The 16,296-nt window shown below is 50.3% G+C and overlaps 2 protein-coding genes across 7 annotated transcripts in view; one reads left to right on the plus strand and one right to left on the minus strand.

Moving 5' to 3' along the window:
* INTS9 (integrator complex subunit 9) overlaps window positions 1-3,919 on the plus strand; it is an 84,859-nt gene extending 80,940 nt beyond the window's left edge. Inside the window, exons 15-17 of the mRNA XM_028520878.2 lie at window positions 1,655-1,753; window positions 2,075-2,212; window positions 3,266-3,919. Of these exons, the coding sequence (XP_028376679.1) occupies window positions 1,655-1,753; window positions 2,075-2,212; window positions 3,266-3,442 (414 nt within the window). The 3' untranslated portion in view covers window positions 3,443-3,919. The remainder of the gene's footprint in view (window positions 1-1,654; window positions 1,754-2,074; window positions 2,213-3,265) is intronic.
* A 7,570-nt stretch (window positions 3,920-11,489) lies between these two features.
* Window positions 11,490-16,296, minus strand: part of EXTL3 (exostosin like glycosyltransferase 3) — a 106,962-nt gene continuing 102,155 nt past the window's right edge. For 4 of the 6 annotated variants that reach the window (XM_028519120.2, XM_028519121.2, XM_036032029.1 and 1 more), the window contains one exon: window positions 11,501-14,559. In XM_028519120.2, coding sequence (XP_028374921.1) covers window positions 14,350-14,559 — 210 coding nt within the window. In that variant the 3' untranslated portion in view covers window positions 11,501-14,349. Of the gene's footprint in view, window positions 14,560-16,296 lie in introns of all 6 variants that reach the window. The other 2 variants (XM_028519123.2, XM_036032028.1) reach the window with 1 other exon arrangement.

Consider the following 16,296-nt stretch of genomic DNA (forward strand, 5'->3'; position numbering starts at 1 on the left):
TTCCATCACTATTGGTTCTCCATGCATCTTCCTTCATCTCTTTTATGGTAACCTGCATTTTTTTCATGTAATTTGTGCCCAAAATCAACCAATTCTGCGAGCTTCCTGATCACCAGTGTTTTGAACTGTGCATCTGATAGATTGGCTATCTCTTGGTCGCTCAAAGGGATGAGCCCTGGGGCATTGATCTGTTTTTCTGTTTGAGACAAGTCTCTCTCTCTTTTTTTTTTTTTTGGTCTGGTCGCTCCTGTTAGCGTGAGGGGTGGAGGCTTAGGTGTTCACTGGGGCTGGGCACCCCAGTCGCAAGATTGTGACGTATGTGGGGGTGGGGGCAGAGGGAACAATGGCGGTAGCTCCGTTCTCCTGGGACCTCAGTCCCTTCCCTGGGATCCTGGGTTGCGCGCTCTGCTCTAGTCCACAATCTCTGCCTCACTGGGTCCGCCAGCTGCCGCTTGCGTACTCAGGGTCCACCCGCTTCAACCTTGCGCACCCCAGATGCCTTTGCACCCAGTTCTCCCTGTTCTCTGCGCACCATGACCCGCGCCCGGCTGCTCCTCTCCGTCCCTCCTATGGGTCTGGGTGTATGGGTCTACTTCAACTTCTTGGCTGTCCGACTTCCATTCAGATAAATTCTCTGTCAGTTCTGGATGTTATGCTGGTTGTAAATTGTTGTTCTAATCTTGGTTGTGCGTGGAGGTACGGTGCATCCACCTGTGCCTCCATCTTGCTGGAAGTCTAATGTGTAAGATTTTGCTTTTCGTTTCCTCTGCATTTTGTTCGTCTCAAAGTGAGAGACACCCAGTGCCCTCGGCCTGTCACCGTCTGGTATGTACTTTCTCACTTAGTGTCGGGCAGTGGGGCTGAAGGGTCAGGCTTGCACTTCAACACATCGAGCCGGCAGTCCTCCAACCTTCTGGTGTCCAGACTTGTTAGAGATTATAACCCTGAAAAGCTTTTGTTTATATGGGTAGTATTGATTGTTTGTTGTACTACAAGCTAAAACTGAGACATTTAAAAATACGTGTTAAGGTATTTTAAAATAACATAAACCCATTAGATGTTTAAAGTATCTTTTATGAAAAACATGTTAGAACAAAGGTAATGAGAAGAGGGGGGCCACTGCGCATTCGCAGAGCCCCGTGCTGCGTGCCCCTGGGAGCCCCACGGGTTTTGAGAGCAGCCAGAAGAGAGAGGCGCCACCGAGAAGCCCTGAAGGATGGAGATGAGGTGGCAGCGGTCGGGGCTGAGCCCTTGGCCCCACGCACGATGGCGTGTGCTCGTGCAGGAGGGTCTCGGGAGGCCTTGGGGCCACCGGGTGGCTCTCCCTCCTCAGCCCAGGTCACGCACCACCAGCCCTTCTCCTCTGTCTTCTCTCTCCTCCTTTATCGCAGGAGGTGCTAGGTAGATGATGCATAATTTGTGTGATGTATTTCTCACTAAATTTTTAATTGTTTTACCTTCTTTCTTAAAGTTAGCTGGTCATTTTAGATTGCAATAAGGTAAATAAAATTCAAAAGAAGAAGAGAAACACTGGTGATCTCTACAGGCCCAGCTGTGTGACACTGGGAGACTGGCACCTTTCCCCACAGGCTGCACGTCCCCCCCAAACCCTCCAGACTGGGGTGCACCTGACCAAAACCCCGTTTGCTTCCAGCTGGCCGACTCACTGGTGCCCGTGGAGATGAAGCCCGGCATTTCCTTGGCGACTGTCTCGGCCGTGCTGCACACTAAGGATAACAAGCACGTCCTCCAGGTACCATGGGGGGCGGGGCACAAACCTGTGGGAACCCCGGCCCAGTGATGATCAGAACCCTCCCCCCAAGAAGGTCCTAGCGTGCCAGCCTGCTCTGGGGACACTACCTCCCAAACCAGCAAACGCAAGAGGCCAGACTTCCCCATGGACTCAGTGTGAGACAAAGAGGGCACCTCGCGTAATCTCTCCACTGTTTCTCTGGCCACATATGAGGAAAGGGAAGAGAAACGACTACACACAGACAGGGGGCCACAGGTCCTCCTCTGCCCCCCCCCCCCACCCCGGGAGGTTCCTGATGCCACCGTGTCCCCTCCCGCCCAGCCCCTGCCCAGGCCCGCCCAGCCCACAGGCGGTAAGAAGAGGAAGCGGGTGAGTGACGACGTCCCGGACTGCAAGGGCCCGAAGCCCCTGCTGAGCGGCTGCATCCCGGTGGAGCAGTTCGTGCAGACCCTGGAGAAGGTGAGCCTGCCTGACCCAACCCGCCTGGGCCGTCCTTCCGGCTCAGGGTGGCCTCTTGCTTCGGGGAGCGCACTGCTTTCCACGTAGTCTCCGAGGTCTGAGCTACTGTCCCTGTAGCATCTGCTTGGCCCGAGGTCACGCCGGGGGACAGAAGCAAGGGACAGTTACAGAGCGGTGAGAGAAGAGTTTGCCCCCCTTCCCCACGTTCTCCCAGTTGCTTCTCGGCCGTCCCCTTCCTCCCCATCAAGTACAGGCAGCTGGGACACCGTTGGGCAGGGTGGGGGAGGCCCGGGTAAAGAGGGGTCTGTGCCCTCGAGAGCCTCACTTTCCTATGCAGCCCCTCGCTGTTGGGAGAGCTGGCGTGGCCACACCACAGGGGATGAGTGTCAGGGGTAGGAGGCAGCGGGGACAGAGGACAGCAGCGTTGCTGGGTCCCTGGTCCAGGAAGCCAGGCCCAGCTGCTCCCTGGCTGGCGGGGGGGGGGGGGGGGGGGGAGGCTAGGAAAGGCATTCATCTTGGAGAAACGGTCCTTCTCCATAGCAGCAGCTGTCCTGCACCCTCACCCCAGTGGCCGCTCCTCCCATGGAATAGAGTTCTTGACTATAATTGTGAGGAAAAAAATTTTTAAAGGTTTTTAGAATTTTGGCTTATCACAGAACTTTGGAGATCACTGTTTTAGCATTAGAATTACAGAACCTTGCTAGAAAGAAGGAATTAGTTAAAAGTATTATTCATGCTGCTGCTTACAAGAACAGCAACTAACTCTAGTAAAAAGTTCCAGGGAAAGAGATATTCTTCTTTTAAACTTAGTTACTGCCTTCTGTCCACACCAAGGATCTCAGTGGCTTTCTATTGGGGCTTTTCTCCATCAGGCATTTAACTTTCCCCGAAGGGAGGGCTGTCTGCGGGGCTGCGGTTGAGTTCTGCTGCCGTGGGAGGCCTGCCCTGAAGGGCCGCGCTGAGCAGGGTCGGCAGTGCCGCCCTGGCAGGCCGAGTCAGTGTGCGTGTGCAGGAGGGCCCCCACCAACCGCCTTCTCTTTCCTTCGGGAGCAGCATGGTTTCAGTGACATTAAAGTGGAAGACACAGCCAAGGGCCACATCGTCCTGCTCCAAGAAGCCGAGACACTCATCCAGATTGAGGAAGATTCCACCCATATCATCTGTGACAATGACGAGACACTCAGGGTGCGGCTGCGGGACCTCGTCCTCAAATTCCTGCAGAAGTTCTAGAGGGAGCCCCTGGGAGCCACCGTCCTTCACCCTCGCTCGGGCAGCCCGTCCTCCGGCGAAGGGGGAGAGGCCATGGAGGGACATTGTCAGGAGTGATGGCCGGAACCTCCCAGATGGGGACGCCAGCACTGTTTCAGGCAAGAACTCCTGCTTTAAGCTTTAGACTCTTCCTTCCCAGGCCCCGCGCTCGGGCAGCCCAGAAGGTGAGCAAGCAGCACCAGTGACAGGAGCAGCTTTCCAGGAGGCCAGGTGGGCGGAGCGGTGAGCAGGCCACTGACCTCTTGTCCTCGTGGCCAGAGGGTGTGTGTTTCCAGTCCTCAGAGGCCTCGGGCGGGGACCTAGCGACTGTTCTACCTGCCTGTCTACAGTGCTGCACCTAGTAAGACAGACGATCTCCAAAATTAGTAAAATGAACCTACTTACCTGTATTTTATATTGTGGGCCCATTTTGTTAATAAAACTTATTTTTTTATAGAAGTATCTATGCTTTGCTGCAAATTCAGCCTATGCAAATTGCAGGCTCAATTGTTGAACCTACAATTTATACTTATAGAGTATCTGAAAAAAAATACGAAAATATATAGAAGAGCATAAATTTAGGAAATACTACAGCAAATTTTAGTTTGATCTGTTCAATCATATAACCTGGCTTCTGTTTTTTAATATAAAACTCATATTTTTCTTAAAATTGTGTGAAAAGGTACGTAACTTTACCTGAACCACATGTATGGTGAAAACACCAGCCTTACCCTTCTGGGAGGGTCCCGAGTGGGGAAGATTTTAAACAGCATCAGATGAAGGTACACTTCCTAATACAACTTTTGAGAGAATCAAGTTAGGTTTTTTTAAATCATGAAAATACAAAACAGAGCTCAAAATAAATCCAAATGGTTATTTTACTTAAATATCCTCATGACGATACACTCTGGAATGACTTGGATACATCTGAGTCTGACTTCTGTTCAACTGCGTGATCAGAGAGCACAAGGTGCTGACCCCTTGAGAGGTGATGACTGAAGAAAAACAGCATTTATTTGTAAATTAGTCGATAAACTGACAGGGAATAGCCTAGAAATTATGAAGGTTTTAATCAAGCTCTCCCCTCCTACTTAGTGGTAGAAGCCAGCGGGAGGAAGGACAAGGAACATGCACTAGAGGAGAGAGACTGGGGCGGAGAGAAAGGCTGGGGCCGGCCTTTGCAGGGGCAGCTGCGACCCGCCCAGGGCTCGGGTGCACACCGGGGGCTAGTGGGAGACGCAGGAGAAACGGCAGGCCCGCCTCCATGGGCTGCCACTGCCGCGATGCAGATGCAGCCCGCTGACCGCCGCTGCTGACCTGGCAAAGAGTCGGACACCTAGGAAAATTTCGGTTCAACCCAACAAAACCTTGATTAAAGCTACAAACAGTGAGGAGGAACTTGATTTTTCTATTTCTTTTAATCTTTCTAAGTAGTGATGTATCTATTATGTAACAAATTACCCCAAAACATAGTGCCTTGAAACAGCAAACAGGACCTCACCATCCCTGTGTGCCGGGAGTCTGGTGTGGTTCAGCCAAGTGCGGCTGGCTCAGGGCTCTCCACTGGGCTGCAGTCACGGTGCTGGATGGGGAAACTGAGGTTAGTAAGTTTCCCAAAGCACAGAGCCAGTAAGTGGCTTCTGCCTTACATAACGTCCTGTTTGTGTGTGTCAGGGGCCGGAGCTGCCGGGGGGAGACCTGCCTGCCAGGCCATTTCGTGTCCAGTGAGGCCACAAGCTGCCTCTCCACAGTCCCTGCGGAGCGGGGCAGGGGAACTTTTGGCCCCCTCAGTGTCCCGTCACGGCAGGAGTTGGCTTTCCCAAACTATAACGAAGTGTCAACAGAAGTAAGAGTGAAGAAGCCTGCAAAGTTCTGTGACCACATATCCACGTGAGCCCAGGACAGTGGTGGGTAGGAAAGGCAGCGCAGACGCTCCTTTGGCCCTGAGTCGTTTCCCTCCAGTCCTACAGGACGGCTGACTCTTGTCTCACCGCTTCATGCCACACGGTGGGGAGGCAGAGGAGAGCAGGTGGTCTGATTCGCTGCAGTGGAACTGTGTGCAAATAACGAGACGCTTATTTGAACCTAGAATGAGATGGGAATAATAACCAACTATAATTCTGAAGGAAATCACAACTGAATCCTGCAGAATAAGCAGTACAGAGCTGAGCCAAAAATGTCTAATCTTGGTGGAGCTCGGAGCCAACACTAGTCATGAGTTTATTCTCTAAAGATTAAGTGTCACAGCCTCCACTGCTTCTTGGTAATCCATTGTAGGTTTTAGTCATAAAAACATTATTTTACCATCCACAGATTCAATGCAATCCTTATCAAAGTTCCAATGACACTTTTCACAGTAATAGAAACCCTAAAATTTGTATGGAACCACAAAAGACCCTGAACAGCCATAGCACTCTGGAGAACAAAGCTGGAGGCATCATGCTCCCTGATTTCAAGCTATATTACAAAGCTATAGTAGTCAAAACAGTGTGGTACTGTCACAAAAATGCACACAGAACAATGGAGTCGAATTGAGGGGCTAGAAATAAACCCACTTGGATACAGTCAGGTAACATTTGACAAGGGAGCCAGTGAGAACCAACGAAGACTTTGCTGCAAATGGTGGTGGGAAACACATGCAAAAGAATGAAGCTGGACCGCTATCTTACACCACTCACAAAAATTAAAAAGGATTAAGTACTTAAACATAACACCCGAAACTACTGGAAGAAAACAAGGGGAACGTTCCTTGACGTTGGCCTTGACAACAATTTTTTAATGCCACCGAAAGTGCAGGCAACAAAAGCAGAAATCAAAACGCGGGACTGCAGCAGACCAGAAGGCTCCTGCACAGCACAGGAAACCATCAGCAAAGTGAGGAGGCATCCAGCCACAAGAAGGAATGGAGTTCCGATACCTGCTACAACACAGATGAGTCTTAAAAACGTGCTGAGTAAAATTAGCTGAACACAAAAGATTCACTATTGTGTAAATCCAATTTACATGAATGTCCAGAACAGACAAATCAGAGAAGAATAAAGGTTCTCAGGGTGAAGGGAGGGGGCAATGGGAGTTAGTGTTTAATGGGCACAGAGTTTCCATCTGGGAAGATGAGAAAGTTCTGGCAGTTACTAATGGTGAATGCCATTGAACTAACTGCATGCCTAAAAATGGCTCAAGTCCTTTGTAGTTCAATAACCATTTTTAGTTAGGTATATTTTATGAGAATGAACAAATTTTAATTCCAACACATTTTTAAAAAGAAATTGAAAAACTAATCCTGAAATTTATGTATAGAACTACAAAGTAACTATAATAGCAAAGCATTCTTGAGAAAAATGAACAAGTTGGAAGATTTATAGTACATGTTTAAAGACCAGCTAGACAGTGACACTGATCTCACAGCAGGGCACCAGCAACGAGCCAGCCTAACAAAATGGGAGCCCAGAAACCACCACTCACTCAGTCCTTGCCTTTCAACGAAGGCCCCACCCACCACAATTCCGTGGAGAACACAAAGTCTTTTTTTAACAAATGGTGCTGAATGACTGGATAGTCATTTAGAAAAAAGAATTAGAAGCTTGACCACTATCACATACCATCCACAAGTATTAACTGGAGGTGGATCCTAGACCTAAGGGTGAAAGGTGACACCATAATCCGTTCAGCGGAAAGCATTGAGAGAATATCTTCATGACTGGGGTAAGGCACAGGTTTCTTGAATCACAGAAAACAACAAAAAGGTTACAAATTAGACTTCATCAAAATTAAAAATATCTGCTTATCAGATGATACCATAAAAAAAATGGGTAAGCAAGCTACAACTCAGGAGATACTTGCAAAAGCCCTTCTCTGGCAATGGACTAGTATCCAGGACAGAGAATTTCTGTGACTCAACAATAAAAATGCCAACAGCACATCCATATGCTGGCATATTACTCAGCAATAAAAAGGAAGGAGCCATCAAATTACAAAAAAGATGGAGGAACTTTAAATGCACGTTGCTAAGTGAAAAGCCAATCTGAAAGGCTACATTCCATGTGATTCCAACTATACGATGTTCCGGAAAAGGCAACACTGGGGACAGTGAAAAGGCCAGGGTTGGGTGGGGAGCAGGCAGGATGGACAGGCGGGGCATAACGGAGTTTCAGGAAAGGGAAACTGACCCGTGGAATACAACAGTGGATACGTGTCCTTACACTTCTGTCAAAACCCACAGAATATGCTACACAAAGAATATGCTTCACAAAGAGTGAACTGTATATGTAGTAGGAGCTACGATTTCAGTCAATAGGTCAGTATGGGCTTCTCAACTGTGACAAACGTGCCACACTGATGCAAGACAGTAACCACAGGGGAAATGGGGGAGGAGGAACTCTACTTTCTGCTCAACTTTTTGTAAACCTAAAACTGTTCTGTAATGTCTGTCAACAATGTATTTTTTAGAAAGACAAACCAAATTTTTTTAATGGGAAAAAGATTTGTGCAGACACTTCATAAAGGAAGTATATATTAAGGACTTAAGCGCGTCATTAGTCATCAGGGAAATGCGTTGCTCACCCACCGGAATGGCACAGAGTGGGGACCGACCACACCACGGGGGGAGGCTGTGGAACTGGAACTCGGAGCTGTCTGTGGGAGCGCAGAACAGGCACGAACACTCTGGGAAAGGCCTGGCAGACTCCTACAAACACGTGTGCGACCTACAGAGAACAGACTGGAGGTTGCCGAAGGGGAGGGGGACGTGGGGTGAGTGAGGTGAAGGGATTGAGAACTACAAATCGGCAGTAACGAAACAGAGATATAAAGTACAGCATAGGGAATATAGTCAATAACACTGTTTCATTTTATTGTTGTTCAAGTACAGTTGTCTCCATTTTCCCGCGACCACTTCCCCCTGCCTCGCCCACCCCCAGATCAATAATACTGTAATAACCACGTATGAGGGGTGCTTGAAATCACTGGGGGAACACTTTATAAAGGATATGATTGTCCAGCTAATATGCTGTACACTCGAAACTAATACAAAATAGTGTTGCATGCAAACTGTGATTGAAAGATAAAATTTTTTAAAAGAACATGAAAATACCTACCTTATCACACAACAGTTCCACTCCGAGGTACTTACTTAGAAGAGAGAAAAACAAACTCTTCAGCACAGCTCTATCCGTAGTAGCCAAAAACTGGAAACTGAGTGCCTCTCGCCAGAGCGGGCCAGAGCTGTCAGGCTGCGTTGGGGGTACCGGTCAGCAGTGCAGGGGGCACATCACTAGTGCCCTGTGGGCTGACTCTCCAAAACAGTACTGTGAGCTCCTGCACGCCTCGCTCTAAAGAGTAAAAACTGTGTGACACCATGTATAGGAAACCCTGGAATAGGGAAAATGAATCCAGGATTTTAAAAGATCAGAATGTTGGTGCTAGGAGGGTGGAGGTAGAGATTCACTAGGAGGCAACTAAGGGAACGTTCTGGCGTTGACCGTGATGTTCTCCTTGATAGGGGGTTGAGTGACACAGGTGTCGACGTTTGTCAGAACTCAATGTACCTGAGATCTGTGCATTTCAGGGTGTAAATTTAACATGTAAATTTTACATTAAACACACAGAAATACTGAACTCTAGTTAAAGATGTGTGTGCTTGTATTCAGAAGCAAATGCACTGATGTGGTTTACTCAGAAATACACCAAGAAAGGCAGGATGGAAGGATGAATAGAGGGACAGATGTAGAGAGAGCTATGAAGCAAGTGCAGTGAGATGGTGGCTAGGTATACAGGTTCATACTAGAGAAACTATTTAAACTTTCCTGTGCATTTGAAATGTTCCATAATGAAATATTGGAACCAACAGTTTAAGTAAATAGAATCTAAATTTAAGTTCTAACATGAACAACCATACAATATGACCAGGGTTTGTAAGAAAGACAGAAAGGTAAAACAGTTTGTCTAATAAAAAAGGCCAGCCCTGGCTGGTGTGGCTCAGTGGATTGAGCACTGGCTTGTGAACCAAAGGGTCACTGGTTCGATTCCCAGTCAGGGCACATGTCTGGGTTGCAGGCCAGGTCTCCATTGGGGAGTGTGTGAGAGGCAACCACACACTGATATTTCTCTCCCTCTTTCTCTCCCTCCCTTCCCATCTCTCTAAAAATACATTTTTAAATTTTTTTTAAGTAAAACAGGCCAAAAAGCAGGTGAAATTAAAATAGCAAACCAAACCTGGCCCTAGGGTGAGGCTTCCTACCTTAGTGATCTCTTCTGGAATCAATCCTGTGTCTGTGTTTCTCGGCACGCTCTCTTATCCCCTTCGTCAGTGATTTAAACAGTGGAAGTCGTGACTGTGCGACTTCTCCGCCACCCTGTGCCAGGCCTCCTTGAACACTCTGGGTAACACCCCCCAGCTATCAGTATTCCAGAAACACTGCAGTGCTGGTTACTGTTGAGCTTGTTGCCAACCGTGATTTCTACATGACCCTCTTTAGTGCGCCAAATCATTCACTCATCAGAAAAACTATTCGGCACTTAGTATGTGCTCAAGTCTTAAGGGGCTTACAGTTTGGTGTGGGAAGCAGAGCTGCGTTCGCCACAGGGCACAGTGAGGGAAAAGCCAGGTCAGGCCACCCCATAGAGGCGGGTGGGAGGGGGGGGTGCAGGGAGGGCTGGGGGCGCGGAGCAGCGACTGAGAAGGGAAGCTTCCCTGAAGGCCGTGCTTCTCAGTCTCGAACAGCGAACTGGCGTTACACAAAGGGCATACAGGAAAACAGGCACCAACAGGTTTATAATACGTTACCCAGAAACAGTTCCTCTCTGCTGTGTGCCACACAGCGGAGTCTTCGCACCTGTGTGAACTTGCAACGTGTCTTTAAGACGTGGCACAGTTTTTGCCATTTTACAGGTGAGATTCCAGTTTGGGATAACTTGCTCCCCACCAGTTTAGCGGGTGACCTAGGATTTGAACCCACATCCTCTAGTCCAGAGCCCATAGCCTTCATGGCAACACTGTCCTTTCCAACCACATTTTTGTAAATGTTTCGGAGCCCTCGATTTCACTGATAATAAATATCAACCGCTGACGCTGGCCACCTTGCTTGCCTTGTTAAGTCCAAGCAGGAACTGACAGGAACCTACGTAGACATGCCGTCTCGTGTAAAGCTGAAACACCTGTTTCTACAGCCTCATGCAAGGTCTCAGGTCTCTGGTCCCAGGACAAAGTGTAACAGGATGGACAGTTGGAAGAAGAGGAACTTGGCAGTCAAACTCCAGACCCAAGCAGGCATTCCCACCCTATGAGGCATCATCACCCTGCCTCACCTGCCGATAACTGTCACCACTACTTGTGGGTGACGCTTTCAGGTCCCACGCATGCTTTGGATTGTCGGTGTGAGCCAGACTCCCAGCTGCAGAGCCCAGGGGAGAAGCCTGTCGGAAGCCAACTCAGCCTGTCTCTGGCTTCCCGTCCTCTTCCCTGTCTCCGTCCCTCTCCCTCGCTGTGACTGGGCATCTTCTCCCTGAGGACGGCTCTGGTCGCACAGCCAAGCAGCAGCCCAGGGCCACAGGCACCAGAAGGAGTGGGCTCCGACAGTTCGGAAACACCCCCGAGAGGCAGGCCCTTGTGTGACTCCTTGTATGTCAACAGAGCAGCCGCTAGACGAGACCGACCCAGGCGGTTCTCAGCAAGCCCGCTCCCCTGCGCCGGGAACACGCACACAGGAGCCCACAGCGCTGCGCCGCACCCACGCTTCCCACAACTGCCATGAGAAATAAAGGCGGCATACGTGCCACATGCCGTCCCCCATCCCACTCACACCAGTTAAATGACACCTAAATTCCTCTCCTGGTAACCAAACAGCTAACCCCAGAAACTGATGCAGGCAAGCTGCCACGCCCACGTGCACCCACGGCATCGCCTGGGCAGGGCCCCGCCCAGCCGAGCGCTGGCGGCTCCCTGGTTTCAGGCAGGCACCTCCTCTCAGGTCGCTCTTCCTCACAAAGGAAAATCACAAAAGACCTCCATGCCGCTTGAGTTAGTCTCCATTTATTTATTTACTATTTTTTTTTCTTTTTTACAAAAGTCCAATGTCAGACCATTGTGCTCAGGACTGGCAAGGGGTGGGGAGGTGGACATGGTGGGGATGTCGGAGGGCTTCCCCCTTGGTGACCCCATCATTTCAACCCCAAGCTCCCTGAGCACATAGCAGGCAGCTCCGGGAGACTCGGCCGCCCTATCCCTGCAGGCAGGGCCCCACTGGCTTGGGGTGCAGGCCCTGCTGGAGACTCGGCTGCACACAGGACACTGCCCGAGGTACAGGAGCTCAGAATGGCCTGCCAAGCACCTTGAGAGGCGCTCACTTAGAGGGATGCCTCTCACGGGGAAGAGCTGACCAACCAGCTGGAAAGCAAAGACATCGGCCCTGGGAGCAGAGACCAGGTAACCAGGTGCTACCTTCGGACGGCCAACGAAACCCTGGTGAATCATCAGAGCTGTTTTCGTGTTCCACTACGTAGGTGGCATCTGGGATCCCAAGGTGAGTGATCAGCATCAAAGGCATTCTTAGCACAGAGCTGGGCCTGGCCCCAAGCCATCTTGCAAAACCCAGGGGCCATGCTCCAAGAGCTCCTAACCCCAACCTCAAAGATCTGACTGCCCTGATTCCTGCTTCCAGGAGTGTCCTTTAAGAACACGGCTGTTTCCGTGAAGTGTCCACCACAGCCTGCTGTTTGGGGTCCTTTGTGTCCGTGTCCATTCAGGCCCACGTAGTGCTGTCCTTGTCTGCAGCCCAACCTTCCCCACAGCACACGCTGACGCCCTCCGTAACCTCAGACCATGCTGCTACTCCTCGGTCTGCCAGCAGCATTCGGGACGCGATGATCTGGCTCCACTACAGGGGTCTGGACAAAGACCACTCCTTCCTCACCAGGTCCCTCTGAAGGGCAGTTCATGAGTTCCTCACATGAAAATAAGATAAAAATAGCAGCCACATACATAGCTCAAAACACCACACTCTTTGGCTTCCCGGAGGGAAGAAGGCTACTGCTAAAAAGAAGGAAATCAGAAGTCAAGGACAGGGTGTTAGAAAGTTGAGATGCAGGGAGTCTGGGCCCCGTTGCCGGGAAGCACAACTCCATTTCCCAGGCGGCTGCCTCGGCAGGAGGGCTACCGGAGATGCCAGTGTGCACCACAGGAGGCCCACAGGTCCTGGGCGCGGCCCTGCAGCCAGGTGAGCCCTGCAGCTGGGCAGGATCTGCAGGACAGAGCCTGGCTTCAAAATGACACTGGAAGAGAGCCACTGGAACGGGCAGGTCGCAGGAGAACGTGCCCCCGAGAAACAGAAGCACAGGGTGCCGGGTCTGGGGAAGACGGAACTGGCTTAAGGCAAGTGCATGACCGGGGCAGACCTGAGCTTCTGTCCAGCTGCAGAAAACCAGCCACACTCAGCTTCGCTGGAAGGAAGTGGGGTCCAGAAAAATGGTGGAGGTCATGGGCTACATCCCTGCCACACGCCACTGACACCCTCTTCGGTTCTCCTACTGCCACCACCACCAAAAGAAAAACGAGCCTAATTCCATTTCAGCCCAGGAAATAGAAGCTGAAGCCCGAGAGGTAACATGGGGTGAAAATGCCTGTGAAACGGTCGGGCTGCATCTGAGCTGCACACAGCAGGTCCCGCCCTCCCACTCTTCTGGCACACACCCAACCTCAGGGGGTCCTGGCACCAACCAGGCATTAGGGACCCAAGAACGACAGGTAACACACGGTGCAGGTCCAGACAAAGGTGGAAGGGAAGGTGAATTTCACCAAGGTATTCAGGCCAAGGCAGGTGCCTTGTGTAAGACCCGCCGGCCAGCCGGGTCAGGAGGCGCAGAGGATGCTCGCCTGTTCCCCATCCCGGAGAGAAAGCCGACCTGCAAACCACTTAAGACCACCCCTGGGAGGGCAGCCTGCCAGGTGTCCATTCTCGTCTACGAGGGACGAAGCCCGTTTGGGAGGGCTGAGCAGAAAGAGCCTGTGGGAGTGCTGCCTGTGGGCCTCCTTCCTCCCTCCCTCTGGCTCCAGCGGGGAGGGCTGGACAGCAGGGACAAGTCCTGGACGCAGGACCTGACGACGACTCCTCAGACACCACTGACCCCGCCCAAGGAAGCTAAACCGTCCCAAAGACGCAGGTCCCCCGGGGACCCCGGAGAGGACACGTGAGGTACAGATCGCCGGCTGGCGGCGGATCAGAGGAAGGAACAAACCCACAGGCTTTATCCCGCCCAGGCCCCCATGAGAGGTCCAGCCCGGTCCTTCCTGCTTTCTGCACAGAGACGCCCTGGGGAGGGTGGAGGTGACAGGGAAGGACGAGCTGAATACCACAGGGCCAGGATCCAGCTCCACCAAAGACAGAGAGAGCATCAGGGGCTTCGGTGGCCCCTCATTCCATGATAGGCAGAAATTTCAAATTCCCCCAAATATATATATATATATGTATATGTGAGTGTGTGTGCATATATATACACACATATATATGCACACATATATAAATAAACCTTGAATGGCAAATCTGAAACTTTTTCTTTTTAAATAATAATAGTTGTTACTGAATTTAAAAACCACAAGCCAGCGGTCCTGGGCTCATGAGCCGTGTGAGTGACTGTCCGGAGCCCCCAACCCTCAGTGTCAGCTATCAGCCAGTGCCCTGTGTGGGGACCCCAGCACCCTCTGGCCAGGGTTCCAGGCCCAGTGTGGCCAGCTTGTAGGGAAAGGCAGCCACTTCCTTTCCGCTCTTCCTGCCGCCTCTCCTAGCGGAGGGTCTGGGCCACCCACGCGGTGGGCGTCCCTGAGGTCCTTCAGTGATCAGGAACCTTAGGAGCACCCGCCCCCCACTCTGCTCCTCCTCTCCCCAGAACCGGCCGTGCCCCTAGATGAACTTGAAGCACTTGGTCTTGTCGTGGGGCAGGCGGGTCTTGAAGAGCACAGAGTCCACCCTGAACTGAGTGTACAGCAGGGGCATGTAGCCGTACACCTTGACAAAGAAGTTGATACATTTGTGCCGCTCGTGAAAGTGGGAATCGTCGTGGGACAGGGCTTGAGGGCATCCTGGGCATCGGAAAGTCCACCGTGAGGTCACCTGGGAACGAGGAGGGAGGAGCACAGAGTGAGATTCAAGGAGCTGAACCCGGCAGAAACCCTGCAGCGTCACCGATGCGCCGCCTCTGTTCCCACAGGGAAGCCACGACGGCCACGTTCACGCACAGAGGGAGCCGGGCCAGTGCCGGGGGCCGTCTGCCTGATACGGACATACCTACGTCAGTAGTGAAGGTGCTCTTCTCAAATGCCTGTACTTAGTAGGCACCAGAAGCCTGAAAATGTTTTGTGTTACCTGTGTCCGTAACTTGACTTCAGTATTCATCATGGCGGCACAGCAAAAGGTAGAAATAAAGTTGTTTGTTTCACCAATGTTTTCAATAGCAAAACACTGGAAAACTACCCACCAAAAGAGGACTAGATAATTATAAAATACTACATATCTATTTTTTAAAATGTTTAAGAAAGTTGCATCTAAAGACACAGGAAAGTGGGCATATTACAGGTTAGTAGTTATTATCATGAAATTTCAAGCAATTAGAAAAGTGTGAAGAATTAAGGTAACAGTTTCACTGTCAACCATGTGGCAGCCAGGATAACATGAACCCCCTCAGCACAGGACACCTGAAAAAGCAGAATAACATATATAAACCACTTCTTTAAATATATGTCTGAGCTTGTAATGAAAAATGAAACACTTAGAGGCCAAAGTAATGAAAAGGCCTGAGTCCAGTGAAATGGCCAGGAGTGCGGGTCTTTATCAGGCTTGGGAGGCAAGAGCCGTGAGATCAGACCAGAGACTTTCTGAACCACTGGGCCCTAAACACGCGTGACACGCATGGGAGGGAGGCAGCCCCACAAAGAGCAGCAGTAGGAAATGCTTCCTTCTCGGTCTCAGCTCTGAGTGGAGAAGGAAACTGCACCTCGGAGAATGCACGGCACAAGCGGCCGAGCACACCTGAGGCTGCAGCTGGGCTGCGGTGTGCCCCGCAGAGCCCCGCAGAGCCCCAGATGCTGATCCCTCTCACAAGCCCCAGGCAGACAGCGGCCCGGGCACACAGAAAGAGTGAGTGCAAATCCTCTCGGGTGCAATTTAGATCTCAAAGAAACACCATAAATAAAATCCCACAGAATATGATATCACAGTCAAAAGTCCCAAGAAGGGAATGAGCTACATGTGGGAGAAATCTGCAGAAACAATAGAATCAGACCCCAGAACACTGCAAACTAGCGGGATGATCAGACAGTGGCCGTAACAATAAATGTGTGTAATACTACGATGAAATTTTGAAAGCTTTCTCAAAGTTTAAGAAACAAGGGACTATCAAAAAGTCCCAACAGATATGAAAAGGAACCAAACAGAACAACAGAAATGAAAAGTATATTGAATTAAATTAGACACTCAACTGACAGGTACAAAGAAAATGTTAGTGATGAAAAAGTATACTAGAATTATCCAAAATGGAAAATACTGATGAAAAGCTTTAAAAAACATGAAAGCAAGATTAAGAAACACGGAGAAGTGATACTGTATGATTCCATTTGTGTAAAATCCAAAACAGGCAAAAGTGATCCTGGAGCAGATAAAGACACTGACTTCCGACAGACTTCCGGCAAGATGGAGGAATAGGTGGACGCACCGTATCTCCTCGTACAACCAAGATTAGAAAACCAATAATTTACAACAATAATTTACTATCAGAATAACACCCAGATCCGGCAGAGGATTTATCTGAATGGAAGTCGGGCAGCCAAGAAGTTGAAGTAGACGCGTTCATCC

This window comes from Phyllostomus discolor, chromosome 8, assembly GCF_004126475.2.
Source record: "Phyllostomus discolor isolate MPI-MPIP mPhyDis1 chromosome 8, mPhyDis1.pri.v3, whole genome shotgun sequence".
Lineage (NCBI taxonomy): Eukaryota > Metazoa > Chordata > Mammalia > Chiroptera > Phyllostomidae > Phyllostomus > Phyllostomus discolor.